The following is a 19,122-nucleotide window of genomic DNA, read 5'->3' as shown; positions in this document are numbered from 1 at the left end:
AATCGTGACAAGCTAATAAAAATGTGTATATCTCTTTACAGATGATCTGACCATAACTCCCACTGATACTCGTTGGGTTGGTGCATGGTGGTTTGGCTTTTTGATTTGTGCAGGAGTGAATGTGCTCACTGCCATTCCTTTTTTCTTTTTGCCCAAAACGCTTCCAAAGGAAGGACTAAAGCATGATGCAGACATCATTAAAAATGACAAAGAGAAACAAAGCAAAGAGGTCAAGAAGGAAAAGGATGGAATCACTAAAGGCAAATACAAAAAATTTAAATACTATATAATTTACTTTTTTTTTTAGATATGTGTCTATATTTCAGTCTAACAATATATCATGCTAGGGCGCATTAAGACAATTTGTCATTAACAGTCAGTAATCAATAATGTCTAACAAGTCTGAGTCTTCCTGTGTTACTACTTGGAAATAAGTCATATAATTTGGAAATCAAGTTATCTGTGATTAGCATGTATATAAAATTTTATGTCAGTTTAGGCACTAAATAAAAAAATTCCCACTTACCTTCAAAAAATCTTTTTTGTAGAGAACACAGGTCTAATTTTAAAAAAAGAAATCCAAACTGAGAACAAAAGGAGGAAAGAATATACACTATTGCAAATAAATGTATAGTTCTGAAACAACAACAAAATGTTAGTTTAACTGTGAGCTTCCTGCAAGTTAAGGCAGAAAAAGAAAACATGTTAAGTCACATAACTCTCTATATTTTATAGACAAAAGAATAATAATTCTTAAAGAGAAAGTGTTCTCCAAGTAGCATATTGTAAAAAAAGAAAAACTCATCATATGATGTATAATGCAGACAATATTGAACCACATAGTTTTTTAGCAAGCGCAAGGGCATATTTTATAGAACAGTGTTTTTGTTTTGTTTTGTTTTTGATATATCTTCAATAAAAGCTCAAAGAATAATTTACAGAAAGTGTTTCTGTGGGAAACTAAGCTAAAGCAGTCTAAGTATTTAATGTTCGAGAACACTGATTCTCAAACTTGTCCATATGTTGGAATTACCTGGGAAATTAAAAAAAAATACTGATGCTCAGAAATACTATAGTATTCCCAGGAGGTCTGATTTAATTAGCATGAGGTATGGCCTGGGCCTTGGAATTCTTAAAGATTGTTCATTTACAAGGTGAACAGGGACTCAGTCTCCTTATCTGTAAAATGGGTTAATAACTACTTATTATTACAGAGTTGTAGTGTGACGGTAAAGGAGGTCTGGCACATGTTACTATAATTACTGCTGTTACTATTAATGTTATTATTGTTGATGTTTCTACTTCTACCACCACCCATAAATTATAAGACCGGTTTACACAGAATTTTTATTGACAATTATACATTCACTTAAACTACTATTAAACATAATACTTCTCAGATCATTAGAAGCCAATTCAGAACTTTTCAAATTCCAGAGTGGTCATGATTATATTAACAATTCCTTTGGAAAGGTTGATATGGACTGATAGAAGATTTTAATATAGAATGTTGCTTGTGATCTGCAAGATCAGTTTTCACAGCTAGGAAAGAGCTGAGCTTAGTGTGAGACATATAGAAAAGAGATTTGAACTACTGAGACTTATCTACTAGGACAGAGATATCAACAATCATGAACAACTTGAAAAGCTCCAAAGTGCTCTGAACACAACTTTCTCACCTGCCATGTACTTTATTCACGAATATGAATTCTACAGCTAAAATAGTTTTCTTTGCATTAAGCTATGCTTCCTTCTCTCTCTCAATTTATTTATTGATTCTTTGGATATCAGGCAGTTTATTGAGCAAAAAATACACAATAAGTAAGGAAATCAAGACAAAGAATGTAAAGATAGGAAAAGTTAACAGTAATTATAAGTGAGACTTTGACCCCAAAATGGTGGCAGTGTGACCTTGGAACATTTCCAAGAGATGGGCCACAAATTTGGCCCTGAGCTATGTCAGTCCACACCAACAGGAGAAAGTTTGGGTTACATCATTTACATAACCCTTAGTATGTATCAAATGAATCAAGATCTCAAGAGAGTGGAAACCAGGAGTTTGTATTTTAAAAGATCCCCAGGTGGTTTCATTGTGTATCCAGTATGAACTATTAGCGGGACCAAACTGTTGTTCTCAGGAAGTAGAAAAATACCTGGTACTTGAGAAAATTATATCCCATGAATTCCCACATATTTTAAATTGTCAGGAACAATAATATAAATATTCGAGTATGAACTTTATCAAGTTTATCTCCTTCTAAACTTTAAAAAACAGAAAAAGCATCTTTCATTCTAGACGAACTCGAGAAAAGAGAGGATATTAATAGAAGGAAAAAGAGAAGGGGAAAAAAAAGGAACTGGTGTGAATGCAGACAATATTTCATTCATGTTATAGTTTTTCCTTAAGACACGATAGTAGCTTAGTGATGGTAAAACTGTTGTGCTCTGCTCCCTGCCCAGTCAGCTGCATTACTGACTTGCAGAGGGTACCAAAATGATATAACTTTAGCTTTCAAAAGGTAACAAAATAAAACGAAGCAAAACAAAAACCAGTATGTGCACTATAAGCAGAAAAACTTAATTTGGGAGGGGAGGTTGATGTTTTAGAAAAAGTCGATCTTAAAACGCAAAGTTAAGCTAGTTTAACACTATTGTCATTCTTTCATTTCAGACTTTTTACCGTTCATGAAGAGTCTGTTATGCAACCCAATTTACATGCTTTTCATACTAATAAGTATTATACAATTCAATGCATTTGTTAATATGTTCACCTTCATGCCTAAATATCTGGAACAGCAATATGGAAAATCAGCTTCAGATGCAATCTTTTTAATCGGTATGTCTATTCTCTATGTTCCTAGCTCACTTTATTATTTATTTATTTATTTATTTATTTATTTATTTATTTATTTATTTATTTTTACCATGAAAGGGTAAACAGTGTGATGATGGGTCTAGGAAACTCCTAAATTGAAATATGTGGAGATGCTTCTGTCTCTGGTACATCTCCCCCTTCCCTTCTCCAGGAAATCAACAAATGGTAGGGAAGGAAAGAAGCCAGGAAATCCTGGCTTTCTTTTCTCCTCTCTCTCTGGTCCGAAGGCAAATTCAAAATATTTTTGGAAATCTTGGGGAATGTACAGGTTAGAGATAATTTTCAGAGAGGTAAACCATTAATGTAAAAAGAAAAACAACGTTCATTCATCAGGAGTCTGAGTTTTACTCTTTTAACTCCAGGTTATGAATTCCGTGTCTCTCCTTAGTTCTCTGGGCCCCCTGGTGGTTTGAGGGGTCTTTGCAGCCCATGTATTCTGCTTCTCCTGTGACCACATTAACTCCAGTGGCTCTCTTCCACCTTGGCTTTCTCCTGAGAGATTTTTACTGTTTTGAAAAGTGAATTTCCCAGACTACCCGAAGCCTCATCATCTAGAGTGCTTGTTAAAAGTTCAGGGGGCGCCTGGGTGGCACAGCGGTTAAGCGTCTGCCTTCGGCTCAGGGCGTGATCCCGGCGTTATGGGATCGAGCCCCACATCAGGCTCCTCCGCTATGAGCCTGCTTCTTCCTCTCCCATTCTCCCTGCTTGTGTTCTCTCTCTCGCTGGCTGTCTCTATCTCTGTCGAATAAATAAATAAAATCTTTAAAAAAAAAAAGTTCAGATACCTGGTTCCCACCTCAGACATACTAAATTATACAATCTGGTGTGGGATTCTGGAATGGATTTTCACCACTCTCCCAAGAAAATGTGATGGGATTCACTTATCCTGGCATTGTAAGAATGCAACCAAGGGCTGTCTTTTCCTTTTTCTTAACTTTTTCCCCTTTTTTTTAGGGAGAGGGACACAAAATATAAATATACTTAACAACCACAGGCTCAGCAAAGTAACCTTCCAAAGTTCCTTGAGCTAAGTTAAATTCTTAACGACTAGAGTGTGTACAAACAACAGCAAAATCATATTAATCATAAACTACTGGTCAATTTTGACTTGTCACTCCTACCTGAACCATTAGAAAGAAATGTAGATCATGATCCCTGAATACAAGAAATTTACAACCTACTATAATTAATTAAATGAAGGATAGTGATAACAGTCTTCAAAATATACTTTGACATTGTGGGGCATTTAAAAATCTCTCTGTAGGGGCGCCTGGGTGGCGCAGTCGTTAAGCGTCTGCCTTCGGCTCAGGGCGTGATCCCGGCGTTATGGGATCGAGCCCCACATCAGGCTGCTCTGCTATGAGCCTGCTTCTTCCTCTCACACTCCCCCTGCTTGTGTTCCCTCTCTCGCTGGCTGTCTCTCTGTGTCAAATTAATAAATAAAATCTTTTAAAAAAATAAAACGAAATAAAAATCTCTCTGTATGTAATATGTAAATAAATGGAGATAAAATTCAATCAGCTTTCTTCACTGTGCGTTGGACCTAGATGGTTTCTTTTATAAGACATATTAGATAAAAGTGGTATCATATTTGCTCTTTTGCTAAGTCACTTTGTAAACAACATTTCGCTTAAATTTACAGGCATTTATAACTTACCTCCAATATGCATTGGATATATAGCTGGTGGTTTAATTATGAAGAAGTTCAAGATTACTGTCAAACAAGCTGCCCACATAGGATGTTGGTTATCTTTAACTGAATATCTTCTCTATTTTTTGTGTTTTCTTATGATCTGTGATAATTCTTCAGTTGCTGGCATAACCATCACTTATAAAGGGTATGTTGTTTGCTAATGAATATTATACTTCCAGGACAGTTAATAATGTATTTTATTCAATGATTACCCATGACCAGATCATTCGCTAAGTGGAATTAATAATAATAATCCATGGTCTTTATCTTTTCTCCATCTGTCAATTATAAGCCTATCCCTCCAGGCTCTAGGCTTATTAAAGAGGTTGGGAAATATCATAGGGTTAGTGAGTTCATGACTGCACATGTGTGTGTGTGTGTGTGTTTGTCTTTTTGATATCCTAGTAGATATTAAAGTGGATATCAGACAAACTACCGACAGTTTTAGGTTGTATTAAGATATATGATCCATATATTTTATACTCTCATAAATGGGTAAAACTAAGAATTAACTATATAGTCTCAATCACCTTTATATGTTTTGACAATGAACTTACATCCAGCATAACTGAATCCTAATACACGATATATTAATTCATATGTAAATTCATACATTTCATTTGTCTAATTACGTCTCTATCATTGAATAGTTTTGGATTTGTATTTGAGGGTTATCTGAATTTATAGGAAGGTTATGCATAGTAATGTTTTCTCTTGACTTTTGATAATAAACATCCTAACAGATGTGAGATGATATCTCATTGTGGCTTTGATTGGTGACATTGAGCAACCTTTCGTTTACTTATTGGCCATTCGTATGTCTTCTTGGGAAATTTTTCTATTTAGTTCCTCTCCCCATTTTAACACTTGGTCTTAGCCAAAAGGCTGAGCAGTGATCCTCTGTCCATTTCAAAATCAGATTGTTTCCTTTTTTGCTATTGAGTTTTATTAGTTTTTTAAATATATTTTGGATATTAATCCCTTATCAGATATATGATTTGCAAATATTTACTCCCATTCCATAGGGTGTCTTTTCATTTTGTTCATGATTTCCCTTGCTGTCTGGAAGCTTTTTATTTGATGTAGTTCTACTTATTTATTTTTGCTTTTGTTACTTGTGCTTTTTGGTATGTTATCCAATCCAAAAAATCATTGCCAAGACTGATGTCAAGGAGTTCACCCACTATATTTTTTTCTATGAATTTTATGGCTCCAGGTCTTCAATTTAAGTCTTTAATCCATTTGAGTTTATTTTTTGTTTATTGTGTAAGATAGGGGTCTATTTTCACTCTTTCGCATGTGGCTGGCCAGTTTTCCAACACCATTTATGAACAGAGTATCCTTTCCCCACAGTAAATTCTTAGCTCACTTGTTATAAATTGATTAACTATATATGAATGGTTTATTTCTGGGCTCTCTATTCTGTTCCATAATCTTTGTGACACTTTTTTTATGATAATACCATACTGTTTGATTACTATAGCTTTGTAAAACAGTTTGAAATCGTGAAGTGTGATACCTCCAGCTTTGTTCTTCTTTCTCAAGATTGCTTTGGCTACTTTTTTGTGGGTCCTTACAAATTTTAGAATTATTTTTCTGTTTATGAAAAATGTCACTGAAATCTGTTTTGGGATTGCACTAAATCTGTACATTGTTTTGGGTAGAATGGACATTTTAGCAATATTAATTCTTCCAATCCATGAGCATGGAATATCTTTCTATTTATTTGTGTCTTCCTCAGTTTCTTTCATCAATGTCTTATAGTTTTCAGCATACAGATTCTCACATCCTTGGTTAAATTTATTCCTTGAGTATTTATTCTTTTGATGCAATTACTGGATTGTTTTCTTAATTTCTCTGCTAATGTTTTGTTGAGGCTGAACTTCACAATGTGCTAACCGTGCTCTACTGTTGGACAAGTTTGCTGGCCAGGCTCTCTGGAGGAGAGAGGCCTCTAGTTGTATCCCAGAGTTAGGTGGTGCTAGAAACTGCATCCTCTGGTTGGGCAGGATTGGTGTCCACCTTCTCTCATCAGGTGAGGCTGCAAGCTCTGCTCCATGATTGGGCAGAGTCACTGACTAGGTTCCCTGCCTGAGCAAAGCTTCAGGCTGTGTTCAGCAATTGGGTAGGCCAAAGTCTGGGCTCTGCTGCTGGGTGGTGCTGTAGTCTGGGCCCAGGGTTCCTGTTCAGGCTCCTTGGTAATGTGGGGCCAGAGGTTATGCTTAACAGTAGGGAAGGACTATTAGCTTGGCTCCCAGACTGAGCAGGGCTATAGGATGGACTCCATGGCTTAGGATCTCTGGCCAGGCTTTCTGGATGGGTGGGACTGGAGGCTGTGCTCAGTAGTTGGGCAGGACTGTGAATTTGCTTCCCTGCCCAGAGGGGGTAGTTGAACTGTCTCCACAGCCAGTATGACCTGTTGACTGGGTCTGCAAATCAAGCAGAAGTGCCAACAGAGCTCCTTGTCAAAAAGGAGCCACCATTCAGCTCTGTAGATGAGCAGAACCACAGGCTGGGATCTGTACTTGGACAATGCTGCAAGTAAGAACACAGTCCACCAAGATCTGAGTGCTGGTTGCTGTAATCCCTGTCCCCCTTCTTCTTCTCTATCTAATTCCTAATGAGTGAGGCCTGCAGATTCTCTCAGAGAGCCTCATGAGGTGAGACCTGAATGCACCTCCTGGGAAACATCCCACAATGCCGAGGGAGCTTGATGTCCATCTTGGGCTCTCTTTTCCCACTGACAAAATTGTAGGCCCAGGGGAGGCTTCTCAGTGTGGTGTTATGCTGACCTGGGGATGGGGCAATTTTATTAGAGTATAACTGCTCCTTGTACTGTTCCAATGTGGTCTTTCTAGGTCTTCATGGTCCAGGGGGGTGCTTTAGCCTCACCCCCAGGTTCTCGGATTTTCACAATGGTGTCTTATCTATGGATAGCTGCTGATTGGTCATCTTGGGAAGCAGACTGGTCAAGAACAACCTATGTTGCCATTTTCATGACCACTGGACATTCTTTATACTAGGATAATGTATTTGTTTACTCAAGTAGTTAGATTTCTAAAGCTAAATGTACTGTCTGCATTACAAATTGAACTTACAGATTTTGATCTTCAAGATTGCTTTCAAATGTAAGATCTCTTGTTACTTACTACCATATGGATCAACCATAGGGATTAGGTCATCTTCATTTTTGAGTTCTAATAATGCCTGGAAAAACACCTGCTATATGGTAGGCACTCAGTTAATGCCTGTTTATTGGCTATTTGTTTATCTGAAGTAAATCATTGAAAAGGGGCTATGTGATCACCAAAGCAGGTATTTTTTTATGCCAGAGCTTAGTACTGAGGCCACATGTCAATGGTGGGAAGATTTCTGTTTCTACTTTGGGGAGGAGAGGAAATATAATTTCAGATTAAGGTGAAAAGAAGAAAAAGAAAATGCTCTAATAGTCTTTCAATAGCCATGCATTATTTTAAATCATTTCAGAATGCAACAAGATTCATATGTGGAAAATACCATCCTTGCTGATTGTAACAGGGATTGTAACTGTCCAACTAAAACATGGGACCCTGTGTGTGGAGACAATGGTGTGTCATATATGTCAGCTTGTCTTGCTGGTTGTGAGACATCCGTTGGAGCAGGAATAAATATGGTAACACATTCTATTGGTCTTTTTACAGAACTTCGGTTTTATGCATTGCATTGGAACTTTCCAATGTGAACTGGGTCCACATTTGATAAAAGTAAAATTAGAGTCTTTCTGTATGTTTGTTTGATTTACCTTTTGTTTCATAAATCTTATTTTTAAGTCTCCACAGTGTCTAACCACTAATCTTTTTCTTTAATTTTTTTTTGAGTATAGTAGACACTAATCACTGATCTTTAATTTCATAGCAGTGATGTCATTACTCAGATAATTCATTTTAAAAATACTCCGGACTGAAATATTTTTATCATTGAGAGGAAGTTGGTGGTTTTGATCTCAATTATCCACCTAATTGCTTTGCCATTTTTTTTCTTTTCTATATTTTTCACATTCTAACAGCTTTTTAAGAAGATGGAATTAGGCTTTTTTAAATTTTATTTTTGCCTAAAAAAAGTTACAATATTTAAAATGTTGGCTGGTGATAAGGTAAAATACAACTTTTCATTCTTATGAAAACCTGGAAACATTGAATTTTTGAAGGATTGCCTTTACTCTGTTTTTGAAATGAACTCTATTTTTTGAAACAAAGCTTTATTTGTAAGTATCTAAATACTTCCACTGAGTATTCTGAAACAAAATTTGTCATACTTCCTGTTTTAACGAAACAGTGTATATTTTTAAAAGACATGGCGTTAGGATAGCTGAGCTATTGCAAATTTACTCCACATACTTAAAAAGAAATACCATTTTTCTAAAGCCATCCTTCCATGTTTTGTTTTATGCTATAATCCTGAGAGGCACCATAATAGAGATGAGAGTAAAGGGAATAAATAGTCTCCAGCTTGATCCAGTTGGCTATGGAGAAAATATTTGTGATTCGTGTTCAAAATTTTACTTTCTTAAATAGGGTAATATGTTATTTTCTGACAGGTGTTTCAAAATTGTAGCTGCATTCAAACATCAGGAAATTCATCAGCAGTTCTTGGGCTGTGTGACAAAGGACATGACTGTTCCATGATGCTCCAGTACTTTTTAATCTCGTCAGCCATTGGCAGTTTCATTTACTCTTTATCTGCCATACCCGGATATATGGTTCTCCTAAGGTACAAAAAATTATTTTCTTTATTTGGATTCCTTTTTGGTCCTTTATTAAGGTACCTTTTTCTAAGAAAGCCACTTGGAGCCTCCATTATCCAAGAATCCAGTGCTTTCATGTACCACTTAATAAGAGTTTTACATTAGGCATTGTTGAATTTTGCAAAATTTTACAGTTCATTCATCTTTTGGCATTTCTCTCGCTATCTTTCCCTTCCTTATTTTTTTGCAGTTTAATTATGTGAACCTCTCATTGTTTAACACAAGAACAGACACATTTCTATTTTAGTGTGAACTTTATGAAATGGTCATTTTGATAGGTAGAGGGGTTGCCTAGCACTCATTTCATATGGCTCAAGCTATAGGGGATCAGTATGTAAAGCTGTCAGAAGTCTTGGTGTCACCAATTACTATCTACAGAGCATTAAACAGGTCACTTGATCTGAGCTTCATTTCCTCAAATCAAAAATAGGCATAATAATAAATACTCACCTCTTTTTACAAGGCTATTGTGAGATACAAATGATTAAGGGTATTCTTAAACTAGGAAACTGCAGAGCTCCAATTCAAAGGTAGGTGTCATACACATGTGTTCGTTCACTTCCAGTAGTCTTCATACCTAGTAAATATCATAAACATTCCTAGTAAACAAAATTTGCATCTTTTTCTCTTTCCTTCATATTTTATTGGAAACTTAGAAGTAAAGTTAATTGCGATTCTCGGTGCATAACACATTACCCCATAGGCTGGGACAAGTTTTTCTTCTTTTATTTCGCTTTTTTCTTTTTATTTTTCACTTCCTCCTACGATAGGCATCCACATGACTATGATAGCTATATGATCTTAATGGACTGTCCTTTGTAAAATGCTAATATTTTTTGTTGTTATGTGTTTTTATATTCACACAGGAGGTGTTGTGCTATAAATCTTCTTTTGGCTCATAAAGCACAGGCATACATAAATTCACCAATACTGCTAGTACTTATAAGTTATTCTCACATCTTCACTACATGGGAGTTCCTACCTCCTTACAGCCTCACTAACATTTGGAATTATCTAAATTTCAGGATTTGACACTCCAATGGGTGTAGAATGGTAGCTCAGTGATGTTTTAATATGTGATTTCCTGATTCTGTGTGTTTAAGCATCTCTTCAATTTTTTTTTTTTTTAGCTATTTCGGCTTCTGCTTCAAGATGCTTATTGATTTTCTTTGTCCATTTTCTATTATATTCCCTATATTTTTCTTGGCTATTTTGCTGATTGCTGTCTAAATTATAAATATTAAGGTAATATTGTTTACGTGATACAATTATCTCTTAGTCTCTCATCTTTCTTTAATTTTTCCACAGCATCTTTTATGAAATTAAATGCTAAATTTTATTGTACTGAAATCTAACAATTTTCTTGCCTTTAGGGTTTGTGTGTTGGGGAGTCATATCTTAAAAGTGTTTTTACATTCCTAATTTATAAAAATATTCACCTAAATTTTATCCTAGTATTTATAGCTTCCCCTTTTACATATGGTTCTTTAAACCATCTCAAGTCTATTTTTTTGTGTGGTGAAAGGGAGACAGATGTTCAGTGTTATTTTTTCTCCATATAATAAAGCAGTTTTCCCAACATCAATATAAATAAAAGCTTCCTTCTCTGTTGATTTGTGGTGCCACCTTTATCATATCTCATGCTTTAATATTACGCGAGTCTATTTTTCACTTCTATTCTTATTCCACAGTTTTGTCTGTTCTCATACTGGTACCATATTGATTTTATTATTTTGATATTGTGTATGTTAATATCTCATATGGTAACTCTTCCTCACCCACCCAGCACTGACACCATTACTCTTTCTTTATTCTTTTCTTCACAAATTGATTTAGCTTCTGATGTAAGGCTCTCTATACTCACATAGGAATTTTGATGGAGTTTGTGTGGATTCCATAGATTAATTGGAGAAAATCTGTCATCAAATATTTGTGAAAATGGAATCTTTCCATTTATTTAAATTTTCTTCTATAGATACTATACACACACATATATCCAAATATATACATACATCTTTTTATTTTTCACTTCCTCCTACCATAGGCATTATGGTATTATATCATTTATAATTATAAACAAACATATCCACATGTATCTATCCACATATGGATGTGTTTGTATGGATACATATAGGTATGTATTTATTTGTGTTTGTAAGTGACACTATTTTCTCATATTTTCTAGTTGGTTATTGTTGATTTAGAGGAATGCTGTTAATTTTTTAAAGTTTAGTTTTTAATCCAACAACTTTTCTTATTCTATTAACTTATTGATGTTGTTAAGCTTTCTATATAGAAATATGTGCAAATATGGAGAGTTATATCTCTTCATTTCTAAACCTTACACATCTTAGGCTTTTTAAATTTTCTTATCATCAACTTGGACCTCCAAAACTGTGATAGTGAGTATTCTTGTGCTTTTCTAATTTTAATGGAAACTACATAAATTTTTCCATTATGATACTTGCTATAGATTTTCAGTATATAGTTTTCATCTTAGTTTCATCTAGTTTCTAAGTCTTTAATAATGAAATAGGTACTAAACTTTATTAAATATATTTTTCTGCATCTATGATTCTATAATTTTTCTACTCAGTATTTTTAGTGTAGTAAAATAAAATGGTAGTTTTTTATGTTAAACTGATTACATGGATGAGAAAAACCACAGTTAGTTATGGTATATTTTTATATATGATTTGGTTTGTTTAAATAATACTTTATTTAAAATTGTTATATCTATGTTGATAAGTAAAACAGACCTACTATTTTTTAGTCTTTTTTTGCTTTGGAATCATTTGAGACCCCACAAAAAGAATTGATAAATTTTCTATTTTTTTAAATTTCTGGAACTACTTATATTAAATATCTGTCGAAATTTATATACATCCACCTGTAAAAGTATTTATACTTTGGGCTCATTTGGACAGTGATATTTGATTACTATTTCCATTTATTCAGTGTTAGTGCCTATTCACATTTTCCATTTCTACTTATATTTTATGCTTGCTAGTGAATAGATGTTTATAATATTCTTTTATCATTCTGATATTCTCTGATGTATCTGAAAGGCTTACCTTTTTTTTTTTACGTATTTTGTTTATTTGTCCCTTCATTTTTTCTTGATCATTATTGCCAGATGCATATGTTTTATTTTTCTTCTTTTAAAGAATCGGTTTTGGTGTTGTTAGTCTTTATTTCATGCATTTCTGCTCTTCTTTTTTTTCCTTTAGGCTTGCTCTGTGGTTTTTTGTTTTTTTTTTTTTTTTTTTTTTTTTTTTTTTTAGGATTGGCTATTTTTTTATTATGTTATGTTAGTCACCATTCATTAGTTTTTGATGTAGTGCTTTATCTATTTGAGTTTAATACTTAGATCATTTGTTCGACTACTGTATATAAAATGGTACATTTCCTCCCAATTATTGCTTTAGCTATGCCTCAACGAGTATTTTCTTTGATATTTATTTTTAACTATTTTGCAGTTTCTTTTATGATTGCCCCACCAGGCCAAAGTTTTTTTTTTATTAATGTGTTATATAATTTCCATATATGTAAGAACTTTCTATAGAAATCATTTTATTATTGTTACTCCATTTTTATGTTCAGAGAACATAATCTGAAAGATTACAGGTTGGAGAGGTGGGATATCAAGGCTTTCTTTGAGGCCTAGTGCATTTTTTGAGTATTTCATGTCTTTCTGAAAAGAATGGGTAACTTCTGCATTTTGAGTGTACAGTGCTTATATCTCTTGGATTGAAGTAAAGTACTTTGTTATCAAAATTTTGTAAATGTAATTCATTAGTTTTTCAGAGATGGGTGTTCAAATCTGTAAATATTGCTGATGCATTTCTCCCTATAATTCTGTCAGGTGTTTTTTTTTTTATTATGTACAGTTAGCCAACATATAGTACACCATTAGTTTTTGATGTAGTGTTCAACCACTCATTAGTTGCATATAACACCCAGGGCTCATCGCAACATGTGCCCTCCTTAATACCCACCACCTGGTTTTTTAATTTATATATTTGGAGGCTTTATTATAGGATGCAAATATGCTTTTGGTCATTATACTTCTATTATTAGCATCACTCAATTCTCTTATCTTTTAGCTATTTCTTTCAAGGAATTATATATTTTTTTCTTATTAAAATTGTGGTTCTAGCTTTCTTTTGTTTCACCTGTTATATCTAAGATATTCCTGTTATATCTTTTCCTTTCCCTTTATTTTCAGCTTTCAATCTTTGATGATGCTTCATAGATAATTTGCTAGGTATGATTTTATCATCTAAAATTGATACATTTAATCCACTTGTATTTCTTATAATTATTGTGGTAAGGCTCTTTTTGCTACTTTATTTAATTTATTCTATTTATTTGACTTTCTTTTTAATTCTTTCTTTGCTTTCCATTGTAGAGTTGTACCCCCTTATCTGCAAGGATGTATTTTAAGATCTCCAGTGGATGCCTGAAACCATGGATAGTACCAAACCCTACACATATTATGTTCTTTCTTATATATACATAACTGTGATAAAGTCTGACCTATAAATTAGGCACAGCAAGAGATTAACACCAATAACTAATAATAAAATAGAACAATTATAACAATATACTATAATGAAAGTTAAGTGCATATGGTCTCTCTCACTATCAAAATATCTCATTGTGTTGTACTCACCCTTTTTTAAAAAATTTTATTTATTTGACAGAGAGAGGGAGAGAGAGAGAGACCACAAGCAGGGGAAGTGGCAGGCAAAGGGAGAGGGAGAAGCAGCCTCCTTGCTGAGCAGAGAGCCCTGCTTGAAGGGCTAGATCCCAGGACCCTGGGATCATGACCTGAGCTGAAGGCAGATGCTTAACTGACTGAGCCACCCAGGCGCCCCTGTACTCACCTTTTTTCCTCTTGTGATGATATGAGATGATAAAATGCCCACATGATGAGATGGAAGGCGGTGAATGACATAGGCAGTGTGATACAGATATTGTAGCATTTGGTTGCTTTTGATCTTCCAATGATGTGTCAGCCCATGGACCATCTGCTTCCAGACTGTGGTTGACTATGGGTAACTCAAATCATAGAAAGTGAAATCACAGATAAGGGGGAATTACTGTATATATTGGATGTTCTTCTGCTGCTTTGAAAGCTGTAGCTTTCAAATGGTTAACCTGATTATTGAAATTCTTAACTACATTAATGTTTTACTTATCAATTTCAAAACTTTTCAGTATTAGTATCTATCCCCTAATAAAACAAGTACCTAATCAGGCTCTTTCAAGTCTGTACTTCTTCCCCCATCTTTTGCCAGCACCATATTCTAGAATTTAACCCCTAGGTTTTTATTACTATATCTGTGTTTGTCTCTACTTTTGAGGAATCTCCCTGGATCTCCTACCATGATCGTAGAGGGTCACAACATCAATGCTACTCTGCCAGTTTAAAGAACGATTTCAATTTCTCTAAATATTTCCCATGCTAGTTTTTCTGATTCTTGGATTCTAGAAATTGATGTTATTATCAATGCCAATCAATGATAGAGTTCATAGAACTGTTTAAACTGTTTAAACAGATTAAATAATTTCTTCGCTATTAGTATTTCATGTTTCTGTGAGATCATTAAGTGGTATATTAGAGATAGAGGGGAAAGAAAAATTCTTCAGTAAAATTTAAATACTCTATTTGCTGTATTAAATGGAAAACATGGGACTAAGAGGGTCATGTTAGGTCTCCTGGTTTTGTTAACTTCCTTCTGAGTAAAATCACTGATGTTGTCTAAATAACCTATGTGTCAGGGCGACTGGATGGCTCAGTTGGTTGAGTGGCTGCCTTTGGCTCCAGTGTGTTGGGCTCTAGCCAGGCGTCTGGCTCCCTGCTCAGTGGAGAGCCTGCGCCTCCCTCTTCCTCTGTTGCTCTCCTTGCTTGTGCTCTCTCTCGCTCTTGCTTTATCTCAAATACATACATACATACATACATATATAACCTATGTGTCAGGAAGATAATGTCTAGATCAAACTATGAGGTTTTTCAAATTTAATAAAACACTTATATTGAGAAAATGCCAATAAGATGACATTTTTGCTGAGAATGTATTACATGCTTTTGTGAAGAAAGCAGCTTTTTTTCTCTGCTTTGAGTTAATCAGGGAAGGGAAGGGAATACAGTGGAACTCCCAAAGTGAATTCTTTGGGGGAATTAGTCATGCAGATAACAGAGTGAGTGGGACACAAAAAGAGCCATTGGGGAATTACAGTCTTCATTTCTACATATAGGAATTTCAGGCAACAGTGCAAAAGTGGGGGAATTTTTGGAGAGAATGGAGAGATCTGTGTGACTCAAAATGATACCAAATCACATAAAATATGTTTGCTTTGGATTTCTTTGTCACATTCTTTTGAAAATTTTTATTTTTGCTTTCTTTCTGCCTTACATTTACTTATATAAGTTCTTGGCTTTTCTGTATTTTGTCAAGACAAATAATTTAAATACAGCTAGGGTTGCATCATTTTGTTTTAGGCTGAAGGTTTAATGAAGAACTGCCACTTCAATAAGTGGATATTGGGGTACAAATTGATATGAAATATTTCCTTCTTCGATAACTCTCTGATAGAAATGAATGAGCAAAAAATGATGGGTAAAATGCCACGGATCAGAAGTAGAGGTCCTGGGGCGCCTGGGTGGCACAGCGGTTAAGCATCTGCCTTCGGCTCAGGGCGTGATCCCGGCGTTCCGGGATCGAGCCCCACATCAGGCTCCTCTTGCTATGAGCCTGCTTCTTCCTCTCCCACTTCCCCTGCTTGTGTTCCCTCTCTCGCTGGCTATCTCTCTCTCTGTCGAATAAATAAATAAAATCTTAAAAAAAAAAAAAGAAGTAGAGGTCCTGTGTAGGCTATAATTAGGATAATTAGCCCTTAAATAACCAAGACCGAGCATGCAAAAAAATTTTAGTGCCCACTGTGTCACCAGCATACAGAGTTGTTTGTGCATGTGTGTGTGTGTGTGTGTGTTTAATATGACAGTGTTTAAATCTCTTATTTTATTTGTGAATTTACTTATTTTTTTTTTAGGTGTATCAAGCCTGAAGAGAAGTCTCTTGGTGTGGGGTTACATACATTTTGCATAAGAGTATTTGGTAAAAATAGTTATTTTTTCCAACATCTTTATTAAATACTAAGTAAATGAAATAATTCTCTCAGAGTAATAGTCTAGCAAATATTCCTTCTGCTTGCAGCACTTTGTAATTTATATGAGAATGAGGTACAAGAAGACACGGAGAACTTACCCCTCTTACCTGAAAAAGATCTATCTGAACTTAACTCTACTTTTCATCTATTAGAAGATTTGAGAAGCAAGTGAACAAAAAATGCTTTGTTAAAGTAAAATATACATGTGATTGGTCCAAAACACTGCATAAAAAAATATAAAGAATCATTAATTCAATGTTTTCCTATATCAATAATTTTATGATGCATTTATCCATCACATTACTTATCTTTTATAATTTAGAAACTTTATAGAAAAAGTAACTTTTAATTTCTAAAAATAAAATTTAAACCATTCTATTCATATTTCATTTAGCTTTATTTGTCCTACAAATAGAGAAAATTAAAATTTTGTTTCTAAACAAAATAATGTACCTTAATTCTTACCTTGGGATTTTTCTTTCTCCCCTTTTTAATTGTAGCTGGAATTCCTGCACCTATATATTTTGGAGCTTTAGTGGATTCCACATGTTTACATTGGGGAATTTTAAAATGTGGTGAGTCAGGGGCATGCAGGATATATGATTCTACCAACTTCAGGTAAAGATAATAATTTTTTTAAAGAATTCCTTTCTAAGCACAGGCTGTACATAAAATGGCACCATTCATGTATAACATTTTCTTTGTCAGGTACTAGACTACTTTGGGTTGTGTTTCCAGAATATATGGTAATAATATGGTAATACTATATCTTTATTCCTTAGTTATATCCTAGAATCTTATTTCCTCACTATATTCAAAGTACTTGTTCAATATAAGCATGGATGATATCCTTAACCTAGCCTTTCAAAATGATCTTTGTTAAACTGGTTGCAGTCAATACATTATTGAGAGTAATAGCTGTACATAAACTACCTATCTAAATCACATTGCTCTCTAAAGTGTTCCCATTTCATCCCACATCATTTTAACTTCATACTAGCTTGAATCGTTACTTCCTTTCACATCCACCTCTATTTTTCAAAATGGTATTTTTCCTCCTTCATTAAATTTTGCTGACACAATATTCTTCATGTCTCATAAAGGCTTATTCTTTTGTTAATGTAAGTCTGACTTCAAACAAAACTCAAGATACTATTAATGTTTATTTTAACAAAACGCTTCCATTTTGCTCTATTTTCATATTTCTTTTTCATTTAGAGACCTGAATTGTTACATTTGTATTAATTTCTCTTGACAGGGCGGTATGAAAATTCTTTCATTTAATAAAAAACAATCTAGCATTCTTTAAAACATTCTAAGGTCTTGTGTTGATTAGTAAAAGGATATATGTGAAGAACTGTGATGAGAGCAGACAGCATGAGATTCCTGTTTTCATCAGTTCTCTGTTCCCCTAAAGCTCTACAGCGGTAATGCAGAGGTGGGCCCAGGCATACACTGTGCATGCAATGGGTTTACTTCACAGTTGAGAAACCCTGAGGATCACTAGTGTAGATTGTCCTCAACCTGCTGCCAGGATTCCTGTTGATAGTAGCCTTAATTAAATGTTATTTCAGACAAAATAATTATACTTGGTACCAAACTCTGTCAGATTAATTAGAGTGGCCAATAAAATGTACTCATGAGAAAATTCACCAGATGTTAATATTGTGTAGAAACAGGAGGTGGGGGGCGCCTGGGTGACTCAGTCGTTAAGCGTCTGCGTTCAGCTCAGGTCATGATCCCAGGGTCCTGGGATTGAGCCCCACATCGGGCTCCCTGCTCCATGGAAAGCCTGCTTCTCCCTCTCCCACTCCCCCTACTTGTGTTCCCTCTCTCGCTGTCTCTCTCTCTGTCAAATAAATAAAATCTTAAAAAAGAAAAAAAGAAAATAAACAGGAGGTGGATATTGTTGGTAGACAATTCTCCATGGGTCTCTTACATTTCTGCATATCTTGTTAACAGAGGCTTTTGCTATGGACTATCTTTTCAAGGATGTTTGAATAGTAAAATACCTTGGAAGATATTGGTGATGTTTTCCTATGGAGCAGAGTTTGCTGCCTAGGATGATAAAAATAATAACTCTCTCTGGGGCAAAGTTTGGCAGATTTGCTTGCAGCCCAGTTAAAAGAATGGGATTTCCTAAACTCAGGATTTCTTAGCTGTGACCCAAACCCATTGTGTGCACAAAATCCACATAGGTCTCTTACTGTGTAATTCCTTTGGGATTTGAAGGTTAAGGAAAACCAACCTGAATTTGCAGCTTTTGCTGATTACTGTACTGTGAGTAAAAAAGTTCTGTGTCTCTGACCTGGAAGTCTTGTATCTTGAGCCAGCATCCATGCAACTGTGGCAGGCTAACCTTTTAGCTTAAAATCCAGTTTAAAATCTAGGACTCTTTTACAGTTCTTAAGAACAGAAATACTGATTAACTTTAAATTTTGCCAAAAATGTAAGGGTATAAGGATGGCCACTTACATTTATTCCAAGCTACTAGAAAGGAAGAAAAGGATTAAGGAAAATTCAACAGAAGTAAGAAACAGGAAAATAAAAGCATACAAAACAAGTTGAAAAAATAAACCGAAACATATCAGGTTT

The 19,122-nt window shown here is 34.7% G+C and overlaps 1 protein-coding gene across 3 annotated transcripts in view; it reads left to right on the top strand.

Annotated features, from left to right (window-relative positions):
• Window positions 1–19,122, top strand: part of SLCO1A2 (solute carrier organic anion transporter family member 1A2) — a 99,816-nt gene that overhangs the window by 69,825 nt on the left and 10,869 nt on the right. For all 3 annotated transcript variants that reach the window (XM_044385196.3, XM_044385198.3, XM_044385197.3), the window contains 7 exons: window positions 42–260; window positions 2,672–2,836; window positions 4,518–4,713; window positions 8,055–8,220; window positions 9,145–9,317; window positions 16,411–16,475; window positions 17,028–17,145. In XM_044385196.3, the coding sequence (XP_044241131.1) occupies window positions 42–260; window positions 2,672–2,836; window positions 4,518–4,713; window positions 8,055–8,220; window positions 9,145–9,317; window positions 16,411–16,475; window positions 17,028–17,145 (1,102 nt within the window). The remainder of the gene's footprint in view (window positions 1–41; window positions 261–2,671; window positions 2,837–4,517; window positions 4,714–8,054; window positions 8,221–9,144; window positions 9,318–16,410; window positions 16,476–17,027; window positions 17,146–19,122) is intronic.

The sequence above is a fragment of the Ursus arctos genome, unplaced genomic scaffold (assembly GCF_023065955.2).
Source record: "Ursus arctos isolate Adak ecotype North America unplaced genomic scaffold, UrsArc2.0 scaffold_26, whole genome shotgun sequence".
NCBI classification, from domain to species: Eukaryota; Metazoa; Chordata; class Mammalia; order Carnivora; family Ursidae; genus Ursus; species Ursus arctos.
Note: the sequence above shows the minus strand (reverse complement) of the source record. Positions and strands in the feature narration are given on the sequence as shown.